The sequence below is a fragment of the Lynx canadensis genome, chromosome E3, assembly GCF_007474595.2.
Source record: "Lynx canadensis isolate LIC74 chromosome E3, mLynCan4.pri.v2, whole genome shotgun sequence".
NCBI classification, from domain to species: Eukaryota; Metazoa; Chordata; class Mammalia; order Carnivora; family Felidae; genus Lynx; species Lynx canadensis.
In genome coordinates this window covers 2,769,712-2,782,832 of record NC_044318.1, presented here as the reverse complement: position 1 = coordinate 2,782,832, position 13,121 = coordinate 2,769,712, and the positions used below count along the sequence as shown (strand labels likewise).

At 60.7% G+C, this 13,121-nt stretch overlaps 2 protein-coding genes across 7 annotated transcripts; one reads left to right on the top strand and one right to left on the bottom strand.

The window, feature by feature from the left end:
* Positions 1–10: 10 nt before the first annotated feature.
* PKMYT1 (protein kinase, membrane associated tyrosine/threonine 1) lies at positions 11–9,122 on the top strand. 5 transcript variants are annotated; one of them, XM_032591572.1, is made up of 8 exons: positions 42–251; positions 552–699; positions 4,754–5,258; positions 6,060–6,553; positions 7,214–7,320; positions 7,435–7,607; positions 7,693–7,850; positions 8,069–8,586. In XM_032591572.1, exons 3-8 carry the CDS (start codon positions 4,908–4,910, stop codon positions 8,292–8,294), a joined length of 1,509 nt encoding a protein of 502 aa, XP_032447463.1. In that variant the 5' UTR covers positions 42–251; positions 552–699; positions 4,754–4,907; the 3' UTR covers positions 8,295–8,586. The 5 variants fall into 5 exon arrangements, with proteins under 5 accessions (XP_032447464.1, XP_032447463.1, XP_030156513.1 ...); XM_030300653.1 differs by lacking the exons at positions 42–251; positions 552–699 and adding exons at positions 8,682–8,780; positions 8,864–8,954 and having other exon boundaries at positions 2,766–5,258; positions 8,069–8,184; XM_032591573.1 differs by lacking the exon at positions 552–699 and having other exon boundaries at positions 11–251.
* Positions 9,123–9,124: 2 nt separating this feature from the next.
* PAQR4 (progestin and adipoQ receptor family member 4) lies at positions 9,125–12,460 on the bottom strand. Of its 2 annotated transcripts, none has more exons than XM_030300676.1 (3): positions 12,147–12,460; positions 10,557–10,778; positions 9,125–10,397 (listed from the first exon to the last, which is right to left on the bottom strand). In XM_030300676.1, exons 1-3 carry the CDS (start codon positions 12,310–12,312, stop codon positions 9,964–9,966), a joined length of 822 nt encoding a protein of 273 aa, XP_030156536.1. In that variant the 5' UTR covers positions 12,313–12,460; the 3' UTR covers positions 9,125–9,963. The 2 variants fall into 2 exon arrangements, with proteins under 2 accessions (XP_030156536.1, XP_030156537.1); XM_030300677.1 differs by having other exon boundaries at positions 10,557–10,852; positions 12,147–12,236.
* Between the last annotated feature and the right edge of the window lie 661 nt (positions 12,461–13,121).

Below are 13,121 nucleotides of genomic sequence, written 5' to 3'. Positions count from 1 at the left end.
TGATGGGCTGCATCGGGGAGGGGCGGGGTAAGAGGCGTTCCTGGGCGGGGCCTCGAGGCCGGTTTGGAATTTTTGGCGCGAGCCGGCTCTGCGCGCGTTCACGGGCCGTTCCCCTCCGAGAGTCCTCCCGCCGGGCGTGGGGAGCCGTCGACTGCAGACCCCCGACCGCCTGACTGCGCCGGGGGCTTCCGCGGCCTCTGCCGATCCGGAATCTGGGACCTCTCTGGGCCGCGCCCCGCCCACCCGTCAAGGTGAGCCCAGACTGGGTCCTGCGGGCCGTCGGCCGGCACTTCCTCCCGGCAGCCCCTGCCCCCTGACAGCCCCTGCCGCGGTCAGCCTCACCCGCTCCCGGTCCCAGCCCCCAGCCTCAACCCCACCGACGGCCCCGCCCCGTCCCGCCGGGTCGGGCCCTGCCCGCGGCGGCCCCACCCACTGCCCCCGCGGTTCCTGGTGACTGCCACCGCCCTCCCGGCCATCCTCGGTGACTACGCCCTCCCCCCCCCCATACCGGTCCCTCCCCGGGAAAAGCCCTACCCACCTTTCATCTGCAGCCCCTCCCCCGAGGCAGCCGGCCTATTCAGCTGTCCGCCAGGCTTTGCCCACGGCCACGGAGGTGAATCGGCTGTGGCCCTGTCCCGGAGGAACTCACAGTCTAGCGCGGCAGACCGTGGTCAGCGATGTGTCCGGCCCAGTGAGCGGGTGAGGCCCCCGAAAGGTCCAGAGGCCACCCAGGCCTGGCCTGGTCAGGGCCACCCAGGATTCTCCCTCCCCTGTCCCATCATCCCCAAAGCTGTGTGGCCAGGCCGGTGGTGCTAGAATGAAATGACATTGGGGTCGCCCGACAACTGGTTTAAGATGCTCCAGGTGTCTGGAGTGGCGCCTGGGTGTCTCAGTCAGTTAAGTGTGTGCCTTTGACTCAACTCACGTCATGATCTCACAGTTCGTGGGTTCGAGTCACCTGTCAGGCTGTGTGTTGCCAGCTGGGAACCCGGAGCTGCTTCGGATTGTGTGTCTCCCTCTCTGCTCCTGCCTTGTTCGTGCTGCTCTGTCTCTCTTTCTCCAAATAATAAACATTTTTTAATGTTTATTTCGGGGACAGAAGATCTGAAGCGGGCTCTGCGCTGACAGCACAGAGCCTACGTGGGGGCTCGAACTCGTGAACCATGAGGTCATGACCTGAACTGAAGTCAGACCCTTAACGGGCTGAGCCACCCAAGTGCCCCTCCATTAATTTTTTTTTTTTTTTAAATTTTTTTTTTCAACTTTTTTTTATTTATTTTTGGGACAGAGAGAGACAGAGCATGAACGGGGGAGGGGCAGAGAGAGAGGGAGACACAGAATCGGAAACAGGCTCCAGGCTCTGAGCCATCAGCCCAGAGCCCGACGCGGGGCTCGAACTCCCGGACCGCGAGATCGTGACCTGGCTGAAGTCGGCCGCTTAACCGACTGCGCCACCCAGGCGCCCCAATTTTTTTTTTTTAAATAAAATTTAAAGAATGCAGGTGACTGGTGTCTCCAAATATGCTAGGACTGGACCTGGAGGCTGTACTTCTAACCAGCGGGGGGTTCTGACACCCTGGTTCTGCACTTTGAGAAACCCTGAGATGGGAATCCTGAAGTGAATACCGGCGGAGGAAGGGTCCCCAGGGGATCTCGGATGGGGGTCCCTCCCCTACCCCTCACTGCCCCAGCGACAGACTCCAGAGGACCACTCCCTCAGGTGTCTGTTCCCGATTCACTCCCTGCTTCTTTTGATACACTGTGGCTTCCTCTCAAAATTAGACTCCTCCTCTTTTGTTTTCTTGGTTTTGTTTCTATAATAACATTATGGCAGCACACAGCCCTCTCTCTCCCAACACACACCCTCAGGACCACCGCACTTTGGGTGTGTTCTTTCAATTACTGCTCAGAGCATTATTATATTTTACTTATCATGTGACAGCATTTATTTTGGTTTTCTCAAAATTTCTTTAAAGGTTTATTTTGAGAGAGAGCACGTTCGAATGGGGGGGGGGGGTGCAGAGAGAGGGAGAGAGAGAGAATCCCAAGCAAGCTCTGCACGGTCAGTGCCAAGTCCAATGCGGGGCTCAGCTCAAACCCACAAACCATAAGATCATGACCTGAGCTGACACCAAGAGTCAGAGGCTTAAGGGACTAAGCCACCCAGGTGCCCTATTTAGGTCACCTTTAATTTCTTTAAGCGGCTGAAGGAAGAGTGGATGGAAAGCAAGTATATATGCATAATATTGGCTACAGCGACCCTCTTATTTGTCACTTCTGGTTCTCTTCACTTGTTCCTGTGACTGGAGTTACCATCTGGTGTCACTTTCCAGTCCAATGTAATTTTGTTCCCACCCACCTCTTTTGGGTTCTTATTTATAAGTGTGTTAGGTCTATACGTTCAGTGCCCAGTATACAATTGCATGCTATCGTCCACTTACTTTTTATATCGGCTAAGAGAGGAGATATGTATTTAACCGTCTTTTGTATGACACACCAGAGCTTTGCTTCTTCGTGTCGATTCAGATTACTGTTAGGGATCACGTGCTTTTGGTCTTGAGAACTTCCCTTAGTTTTTCTTACAAAGCAGGTCTGCTAGCAGTGAATTCTTTCTGTTTTTACCTGGGAAATGTCTTTATTTTGCCTTTAGTTTTGGAAGATAGTTTGGTTGGATATGGGATTCTTGGTTGACAGATGTTTCCCCCAACACTTTGAATAGGCCACCCGCTACCTCCTGGCCTTCGTTGTTTCTGCTGAGAAGTCGGCAGTTAATCTTAGGGGAGGTTGTAAGCGATGAGGCCTTTTTCTCTTACCGCTTTCAAGACTGCGTCCTTGGTTTTGGTTTTCAGCATTTTAAAACGGTGTGTCTGTGTGTGGGCCTCTCCATTTGTCCTCCCTGATGCTCCTGGAGCTCCTTGGCAGTGTTCATGTGTTTTTCTTAAGGCGGAGAGGTTTTTTTGTGAATCACATTGGGGCAGCATATTTTTCTTGCTCCTCCCCTTCTTTCCTCTGCTGCACCTTGTACGTACGTTGGTGCACCCAGTGGTGTCCTGCGTTTCTCCGAGGCTCGGTTCCCTTTTCTTCGTTCTTTTTCCTCTCTGTTCTTCAGACTGCAGAATCTCTCTTGATCTATCTCCAGGTTCACGAATCATTCTGCCATTTCAAATGTACTGTTGAACCCCTCTGATGAATCTTTTCATTTTAGTTCTTGCACCTTTCAACTCCACAACTTCCCTTTGGTTCTTTCTATAGTTTCTATCTCAGTATCAATGTTCTTCATTTGCTGAAATGTGGTCATCGCGCTTCACTTACTCTTTTCAGCGTGGCTTCCTTTAGTCCTTTGAACATATTTATAGTGAGTACTGTGACGTCTTTGTTAAATCTCACATCCGGTCCCTCTCAGGTACTTTCTTTTGTCTGGTTTTCTCCTGTGTGGGGGGTCACATTTTCCTATGGCTGTGGATATCTTGTAATTTTTTTTTTTTTTTAAACTGGACATTTTAGACAATGTTATAGCAACTGGCCTTACTGGCTTCTTCCCGCCTGGAGGATTATGACTCGTTTGCTTGTTTATTTTTTAGCGACTGGCTGGGCCACGGTCGCGATGTCTCTTTCCCCTGCAGCGTGAAGCCTGGGATGCCGCTCCCCAGAGGGCCCAGCCTTGGGCATGTGCATGGTCACCTTTGAGTGACGGTGGTTGTATGGGCCTCTCTTTGTCCATCCCCGTCCTTAGCTGCTGGGCTCCACCCATTGTGGGCTGATCGTTCTGTTGTTTTTCTCAGTGCCTAGGGCATTGATTGCTCCGCAGACTGATCTAATTAATTTGGGGCTCCTTTGACAAGGTAGCTTTTGAATTCAGTGTCTGAGGTTTGTTTTGACCCCAGTAAGGCTCTTGTCCCCAGTTCTGTCTGGGAAAGTAGCCGGGCTGTGGGGCACTTGTTGCACTAATGGAGGTACCAAGCTTCCTCCTATTTGCTTACCATCAAAACCTCCAGAGTCTTTGAGAGTGTCTTTAGGCTTGAACTTCCCACACATCGTTTCAAATAGTGTGTGTGTGTGTGTGTGTGTGTGTGTGTGTGTGTGTGTGTATTTTTCAGGGAGAGCTTCAGAATTTCTCTTCGACTGCCTGCTTGTCTGTAGACTGAATCCCCGGGCCAGAGCTCTGGAGCTAAGGGCAGCGACACAGGTGCCTGTCTGAGTGACACTGCTGCCTCAGGGTGGGAACAGTAGCCTCCGGCCTTCTCAGCTTGCCTTTCCCGGTGGGGGACCTCCTGCTGCGGTTTGAGCAGCTGGGCCCCAGTGTCCCTGGCCCTCCTGCCACATAGGGCTTTTGCCCCGCTGCGCTCACCTGGAACTTGGGCCTCCCTCCGTGGCTGTAGGTGGTGGAGGTCTACTGAGTGAGTGCTGGCCCCACAGCTGTGAGGACGAAGACAGGAGAGAAACTTGGATTTCAGATCTTTGTTTTCACTTTTGAATTAGAGATAAGGGATGGTGGGCCTGCATTAATATTTCCACCTTACGATTTTGGAAGAGGGTGCGTATCCTAAGGCCAAACAGCTGGTTGTGATGAGGCAGGGATATACTTGTGGGGCCCCTGGCTCCAGAACCCTTCTCAGCCAACGTGTGCCGGACTGCGCAGTCTCCAGGACATGGCCTTGGGGTTTGTGGTTTGTGGTTTATGCTTCTCTGGCCTCCCAGGTACAGATGACTGCATGCAGGCCTATGTATACTTGTCCTCTGCCTCTCCCTGCAGGTGCTCGTCCCTGTGGCCTCCATGTTTAAAGCGGAACGGGTGTGCAGAGTGGACGCACCTCTCTTCTGGAGCCTCTTTGGGGCCACAAGACCAGGCACTGTTTGAGCGGACACACTGCTCTCTCCTGTGCACCTCAGGGCCTCCTGTGCTGGCCATGCCTGTGCCCACAGAGGGCGCCCCTCCGCCCCTGAGTGGCACCCCCGTTCCAGTCCCAGCCTACTTCCGCCACGCAGAACCTGGCTTCTCCCTCAAGAGGCCTGGAGGGCTCAGTCGGAGCCTCCCGCCCCGGCCCCCTGCCAAGGGCAGCGTCCCCATCAGCCGCCTGTTCCCTCCTCGGACCCCGGGCTGGCACCAGCCCCAGCCCCGGAGGGTGACATTCCAAGGCAAAGCCTCTGAGACCCTTCAGAGCCCCTCCTATGACCCGAGCCGGCCAGAGTCCTTCTTCCAACAGAGTTTCCAGAGGCTTGGCCGCTTGGGCCACGGCTCCTATGGAGAGGTCTTCAAGGTGAGTGGGGTGACAGTTCCTCAGGCCTGCTACTGCCACCCCCCTCCCCCGCCTGGAGGGGACGGTGTCCTGGGCGGCCCACTCCCCTTCTCTCCCCTGAGAGCCTGCTTCTCCTGGGCTGATGTGGCTGCTTTCTCCTTCCCCCTACTTAGGCCCTCCACGCCCCTCAGTAACACTCCCCCCTTGTGCAGAGCCTGGCACGCCTCACAGTGGCTCCTGGCTGCCTCTTTCTCCTGCCCCAGGGCAGCCTCCTCTGCGTGGCGCACACCCCACGCCCCATCACCTCTCAGGCCAGCAGGTGCTCCCGCTACACCCTTCATACCAGCTTTTTATTTCTCCTTAAAATATATTTCCCCTTTATATTTCCTTTACAATGGTAATCTTCCTTACGTAAGTACTACCTGGAGACAATCTTGTTGTTAAAAAGCACAAGTAACGTGGCCCCTAGACTGGTTCTTCCTGGAGGAAACCATTGTGCTTCTCGGGTGGGTGTCCTTCCTTCCAGATCTTTTTCTCTACGTCTCCACAGAGTTGACCAGATACGGACAGACTCTTTTTGTATTCTGCACAGTGGGTCGTGCTGGCCACGTGTTCGTGTAGCCAGATTTTTCCACGTAGCCTCGTGCCCCGAGGCCCTTTTGGGTCAATACGTAGAGCTCTCAGAGTGGCCCGTCCAGCTTTGCTGCTGCACACGTGGGCTCTGAGGCGGATGCCGTGCTCCACCTTCCATGTGTGTGAAATCCTAACAGGGTCTGCCAGACCGGCCTCCTGTCCCACTCGTGGGTGCCACCTCCCTTCCAGGTGCGCTCTAAGGAGGACGGCCGGCTCTATGCAGTGAAGCGCTCTATGTCGCCCTTCCGGGGCCCTAAGGACCGGGCCCGCAAACTGGCCGAGGTCGGCGGCCACGAGAAGGTGGGGCAACACCCGTGCTGTGTGCGGCTGGAGCAAGCCTGGGAGGAGGGCGGCATCCTGTACCTGCAGACGGAGCTGTGTGGGCCCAGCCTACAACAGCACTGCGAGGCCTGGGGCACCGGCCTGCCCGAGGCCCAGGTCTGGGGCTACCTGCGGGATACCCTGCTTGCCCTGGCTCACCTGCACGGCCAAGGCCTGGTCCACCTTGACGTCAAGCCCGCCAACATCTTCCTGGGGCCCCGGGGCCGCTGCAAGCTGGGTGACTTTGGGCTGCTGGTAGAGCTGGGTGCATCTGGAACTGGTGAGGCCCAGGAGGGAGACCCCCGCTACATGGCCCCTGAGCTGCTACAGGGCTCCTATGGGACAGCGGCGGACGTGTTCAGGTGAGGGCCGGGAGGCGGGAGGCTCTTGGCGGGGTTGGGGGGCGGGGGATGTGCAGTCAGCCGAGGGAGGGAAACGCCACCCTAGCCCCAAGTCAGGAAGACTCGGCCTCGGGCCGGGACGTCCTGCCCGGAGGGGGTGGAGGCCCGTCCTGCACTTGAGGGGTTCTGCAGAGACAGACTCTGGGCAGCGGACCCTCTGGCCACTCTACGTGGATCCCCCGTTTCCTCACCTCCCCCCCACAGCAGGGACAATTGCTCCATTTACAGGGGACGGACACAGTAGGGCCGAAGGACTGGCACAGAGTCCACTTAGCAAGTGGGGAAGCTAGGGCTGGCCCGGGCAGTGGGTTCCGTCGTCCAGGCGGGTGACCGCCGCTCTGCCTCTAACGGCCGTATCCAGCCTTGGCAGCAGAACGATGGTAGTGACGTCAGCACCCACAGTGCCTGTCCAGTGACGGGTGCCAGAGGACTCACCGGGTGGTGAGGGGGCTCCGTAATAAGGGCCTTTTCGGGACCCCCAGCCCCTCCCTCCCCACTTCCCCGGCTCGTGGTGGAAGACAGCAGCCCTTCTCCACCCTCTTCTTGGGCAGCCTGGAGCTCTGGGGTCTGGCCCCAGGGCCAACCCTGCCCCTCTTCTGTCACTGCCCCCACCCTTCCCAGTCTGGGCCTCACCGTCCTGGAAGTGGCATGCAACATGGAGCTGCCCCATGGCGGGGAGGGCTGGCAGCAGCTGCGCCAGGGCTATCTGCCCCCGGAGTTCACTGCTGGTAAGTGGAGGGCAAGGACGGGAAGGAACGTGCGGCCCCAGGGAGGCCGGGCTCACGTCTGGGGCCCCTGGGCTCAGAGCTGTCACCCCTGACACGGCCCCGCCCTGTGCACAGGCCTGTCTTCTGAGCTGCGTTCTGTCCTCACCATGATGCTGGAGCCTGACCCCAAGCTGCGGGCCACAGCCGAGTCCCTGCTGGCCCTGCCCATGCTCAGGCAGCCTCAGCCTTGGAACGTTCTGTGGTATATGGCCGCCGAGGCCCTCAGTCGAGGGTGGGCCCTGTGGCAGGTAAGGTGGGTGACCGTGACAGGGTGCCCAGCCGCGCTCCCCGGCCCCAGGGCCTGCCCTGCCTCCCTGGTCCCTGTCCCCTCAGGCCCTGCTTGCCCTGCTGTGCTGGCTCTGGCACGGGCTGGCTCACCCCGCCAGATGGCTGCAGCCCCAGAGCCCACCAGCCACCCCGCCCGGCTCGCCACCCTGCAGCCTCCTCCTGGACAGCAGCCTCTCCAGCAACTGGGATGACGACAGCATAGGGTGGGTGAGAGCTGAGGACGCCGGGGGTGGGGGAAAGGGGCAGTCAGCACGGCCAGGCCGCAGCCCCGTGAGGATTCGTGGTGAACAGGACCCCTCCCCCAAGCCTGCCCCCCGCCCACTCCCCCCACCCCCCCGCCATCATACCCTGGGACGGGAGCCAAGGCCAGTGGGGGTGCGGCCTGGCCCAGCTTGAATGCGGCGGTCTCCTCCAAGCTCAGTGCAGGGACCACGCAGAGCAGAGCAGAACCGGCAACCTCACGCCTGGGGCGCTGCCTCACGAGGGAGCAGCGCGAGGGCCACGGCCGCCGCCACGGTAGGGCTGCGGTGCCCACAGGTGAGGTGCTGTCCGTCCTCTCCGGGAACACAGTCCCCAGAGCCTGGGGAGCCCGAGCCCCGGGAAATTCCTTGGTCCTAGGTACCTGGCGGCCAAGTGAGAGGCTGTAATTAAGAAACCGCTTGGGGCACAGTCCTCAGGAGGAATCACGCCATTAACCCCTCTTTAAGGAAATATCACCCATCGCCATGGGGACGCTTTATAGCAGACACGAGGTACCAGATAGGCTTCCTTTGTCAGAAGTTCATTTGTCAGCCAGCTGTCAAAACCCACATGTTCTAAAAAGGAACAGAGGTGGCCTTTGAGTGGTCAGATGGCCTTTAAAAGTTGTGAAAGTGCTTTTTTCAAAGAGCACCATGCTCTCACTGCTCCCGACTGGGGCCCCTGCCCATGTCAGGAGCCTGGGGTCCGCACAGGGCAAGGGTTGACCTTGCTGTGGCCCCCTCCCCATGCACTCCCCACCCCCGACACCTTACTTGTCTGGCCCACCTGTGCAGGCTCTCGCTCTCTCCAGAGGCTGTCCTGGCCAGGGCTGTCGGGAACACCTCCACCCCCCGCAGTGGCTCCCCTGCCCCCCGGAGCAGGTACACACTGAGGTGAGCAGGCCTAGAGTCCAGCGGGTGGGAGGTGGTGGCTTTCAGATCCTGAGTGTCATTTGTCTCTCTTCCCCCCACCCCAGGGAGGCCCTGGACCTAAGTGACATTGACTCTGAGCCCCCTCGGGGCTCCTTCCCCTCCTTTGAACCTCGGAACCTCCTCAGCCTGTTTGAGGACTCACTGGGCCCAGCGTGAGCCCACAGGCCAGCCTTGGTGTTTTTAACCTTTTAGCCACCACCCCCTCCCCATTCCTCCTGGAGGCTGGGGTCCCTCTGGCAACTCCAGGGGTTCCTTCTGCCTGCCATGTCTAATAAAAGGTATTTGAATCTTGGGAGCACCCAAGCTTGCTTGTGTGGCAACGGCTCTTCCTGCCCCATTTATTGATGCTGCCCAGGGTCTGCGGCCCTGGGATGGGCCGTGGCTGAGCCCTGATGCAGGGCCCCAGGCCAGCACACTGGAGCTAGGAGCATGCGCTGTCTGGAGCAGAGACTGCCTGAGCAGACACGTCCCCGGCGTGTTGATCGAGCCATCAGAGTATGGCAGTCAGGGTGGAGGGCGGGCCCTCAGCCCACTCAGGTCGTCATGTCTCTATGCTCGGATGCAGCAGCTGCAGCCCCCCTCCTACCCCTTGGTCCTGGGATAAGAGGCTGCTCTTGTGGTCCAAACCCCTCACTCCACAGCCTCTGGACAGAAAGGAGAAGGCGAAGGTGAGCCTCAGGCTGCTGGGAGGGCTGGCACGCAGAGCAGACACAGGTCAGGAAATAGGGCTGAGGGCCGGGCAAGGCACCCATGAGGTACCTTATGTGTGGGGCAGGGTGGAATGACAGCTCTGGGCCGGTAGAATTCTGTCACAGCTAAGACGTGACCCCAGAGTCCCTCTGGCCATACCCTCATAGGTCACAGGAGATAAACTGAGGTCCAGGAAGGAAAGGTTTCCTTCTAGCCTCCACAGTACCCCGAAAGAAGGCAAGGAGGGGAAGCTGAGCTCCGAGGTGTGGGTAGAAGAGGCTGGTCCTCGTCCACAGGGAAGAACGGACAAACAGATGAGGCTCCCAGCTGGCAAGTCCCGTTTGCTGGAAGCATCCGGGGAGTCAGCCCCTTGCACACCAGCAGAAGGAGCGAAGCATGATACTCTTGGTCCTAGAAGACCGTGGAGAGGCCGGCATAGTGGGCGCCACGTGGCTCAGTCCGGGGGGCAGGCATGGCGGGCGGCCCAGAGCAGGTCGGGCACGACGCCCGCGTGCAGCTGGAGGATGGAGCCCACGCTGAGCAGGTGCATGATCTGGTGCGAGTTGCCCCAGTAATCAAAGCGGCCGGGTCCCCAGCGCTCCGGCAGGCGGGCCACGTTCACCAGCCCCCCGAGCAGTGCCAGTGCGTCCATACGCAGGTAGCAGGGCAGGGAGCCCGGAGCCCCAGAGCCCAGCCCCACTCCTCGGGCCCCGAACACCAGGAGGCGGGCGGCAGCCTGCCAACCGAAGGCGCGGAGCCGGGCGCCGGTGGAGGGAGCGGTGAGGGCCCGCCAGCCAGCCACGCCCGACAGCACGGTGTAGCCCACCAGGGCGGCTGGGCGCAGCCAGGGCCTACAGGCCAGGGTGCAGTGGATGATGGGCAGAGCCCCTGCACGGAGGAGAGATACAGGAGAAGGCATGTCAGTCCGGGGGACTGCCTGCCCTTTCCACCCAGGGCTCCCGTGAGTGTCCCCTGCCTCTCCCCCCCCCCCGGCCCCCCCCCCCCGCGCCCATCCTTCAAGCCTACCCGCCCCGTCCTTTAGCTCACCGAGGGTGTTGACAAGGCAGACCCCACACATATCCAGGGCAAGGAGCCGAGTATACACAGGGCTGCCCCCTTGGTGGCACATGAAGAGATGATAGAGCACAGAGCCTGTGGGTGGGGCCAGGCAGGCCACACAGTGTGTGCCCCACAGCCAGCCATCCTTGCCCAGCTGCCCCCAAGGCATGGTCATCGGCAGCAGTACCAGGAAGCCTAGGAGGGCCAGCCCTGGGAGAGGGAGACAATGATCCATCACACAGCTTCAGCCAGAGGACAGGTCCTGTCCTCAGGGAGTCTGCAGTCTAGAGATAACACAAGGGATGAGGCAAGACAGATCTTAACAATGCCGTTAGCACGCTATCTGACAGAGGCAGGCCCCGTGCCTTCAGTGACTTCAGTGACTTGGCAGAGGTCTCAAGACGCCGGGGAAGTAGACACCATTATCGAGTCCACACTTCCAGGTGAAGAAACCGAGTAACTGCCCCAGGTGGCCCCGGCAAGGAAGGGGTGGGAGCAGAATAGAACCTGGGCACTCTTAACTCCAAGTTGCTCTCACCCCCAGGCCACATTACCTCCCCAGAGAGCAGGAGCCCCAATCCCCTAAACTGTTGTGTTGGCAGAACCCAGAAGGAGGCACGGCCTCAAGCGGAATTCTGAAGAGAACATGTGGGCAATGGTACCAGATCCCAGGGCCACTTAGCTTGCTTCTCTCAACCCCTGTGTCTTCTCTGTAAGTGACCAAACGAGGAGGCTTTGGGCCTTTCTGTCTTCCGGAAACAAGCAAAGCCAGGCAGGGGAGAGGGGCTGAGAGGAGCTTGTTCCAGCTCCCCAGGCAGCGCTGCCTGCACTCCATTTCTCTCAGTCCCAACCAGGGTGATTCCTACACCCTTCCCTAGGCACTCTGGCATCGCCCTCACAGGGTCAAAGACTGGCACAGCGGACTGGGGCTGTGGCTGCACACTAGGCGAGGTCTGGCCAGGCCACAGTCCCCCCGTAAGGCAGGCACCCAGGTTGGGCCCAGCCTGTTCGGGGCCCCTCTCCTGGCCGGGGCAGCCCAAGGACGGGCAGGGCTGTGTCAGCAGAGCAGGGCCGCGGAGGAGGGGCCCCGAGCCTGGGGCGGGGGGGGGGGGGGGGTGGAGGAAGGAAGGAGCCGCCACCAGGCGGAGCCCCGTGTGGCTGGGCTGCTCCGGGCCGAGGGTGGCAGGGCAATTGCGTGGGGAGGGGCTGGGGCCTGGTTTCTTTTCCTCTCCTAATCGAAGTCAACACCCCATCTCCTGGACCAGTGCTGGCGGGGGAGGTGCCCCAGACACAGGGATTATGAAGGGGGTCGGACACCAGACTCCTCCCCGGGGCTCAGAGGGATTAAGCGGACTTGGTCCCCTATGCTGCTTCCTTCGCCGGCCCGGGGGGGGGGGGCCGCCCGGGGAGCGGAAGGACAGTTCCGTTTGGGACAATGGCAGCTTTGTCACCACGGCTCCTGGCCGTGCCAGGGCCCAGGCAGACCGGGACCTGAGCACTGGGGCGCTCCTCGGCCTTCCGGCCCCGGCCCGGCGCGGGCAGGGCTACCGCGGGTGTGGGATGCGGGGCGCGGCTCACCGTGCGTGTAGATGTTGCCCAGCTCGTTGTGCAAGTAGAAGAGGCTGCGTAGACAGCCCGAGCCGCTGCTGGCCGGCCGGTAGCCCGTCAGCACGAACTTGTTGAACTGCAGGTGCGGTGGCGAGCTGGCCCAGTCCAGCAGGCGCGGCCCGGCCAGGAACGCCATGGCCCGGCCCGGCGCGGGCGGCCCGCGCTCCTCTCGGCCCCCGGCTTCCTCAGTGCTGCCACAGCGCGCCGAGACTCATCCCGGTGCCCGCCCGCCGCTCAGCGCTGCGTCCGCGCACGCGCCGGGCGGGGGTCCCGGCCCGCGCCCCTCCCGCGCTGCGCACGCGCGGGCCCGGCGCCCCCCACGCTGGGGCGGAGGCTGGGGACGCGCGGGGCGCCGGGGCGCAGTGAGACCGGTCCCGCTGGGGAAGGCGCGCCGCAGGGACAGCTCGCGGAGGCGGCAGCGGTCAGTCGTCCCTTCGCAGCCGGGAGGACGGGCGCGGCCGGACGCTGGTGGGGACGCCAGGCTCCGCCCCAGCAGCTCGCCCCCGCCATCCCGCCGGCGTTTCGCGCGCGGTACTCGTGACGTCGACGCTGCGAGGGCCAATGGGCGAGGCTGGCGGGGAAGCCCCACCCACGCCCGCCCAGACTTTAGCGTGATTACCATAATATATGCGCTCCCAGCCTCATTTGCATGGGGTAGCTGTGGGCTTGGGATCCGACGTTCTGGGTCCCAGTGGCTCTGCTGGAGTGACCCCGGCGCCTAGAGTCTGCCGTACGCGCCCGGGCTTTCCGCGCGACCCCCTAGGTCGACGCACCCTTGGGCACTCACCCTCGTCGCCACCAAGCCCCACCCCTCACCCGGGCTCTGTCCAAGGTGCTGGCGTCCCCGGACCTTCGGACCAGTCAGGTCTAGAGCCTGCGCGTCCCCACTCCAGCCAGGGGGGTGATCTCCGCCGGCCCGACTCGGCCAGAGCGCAGCAAGCCACG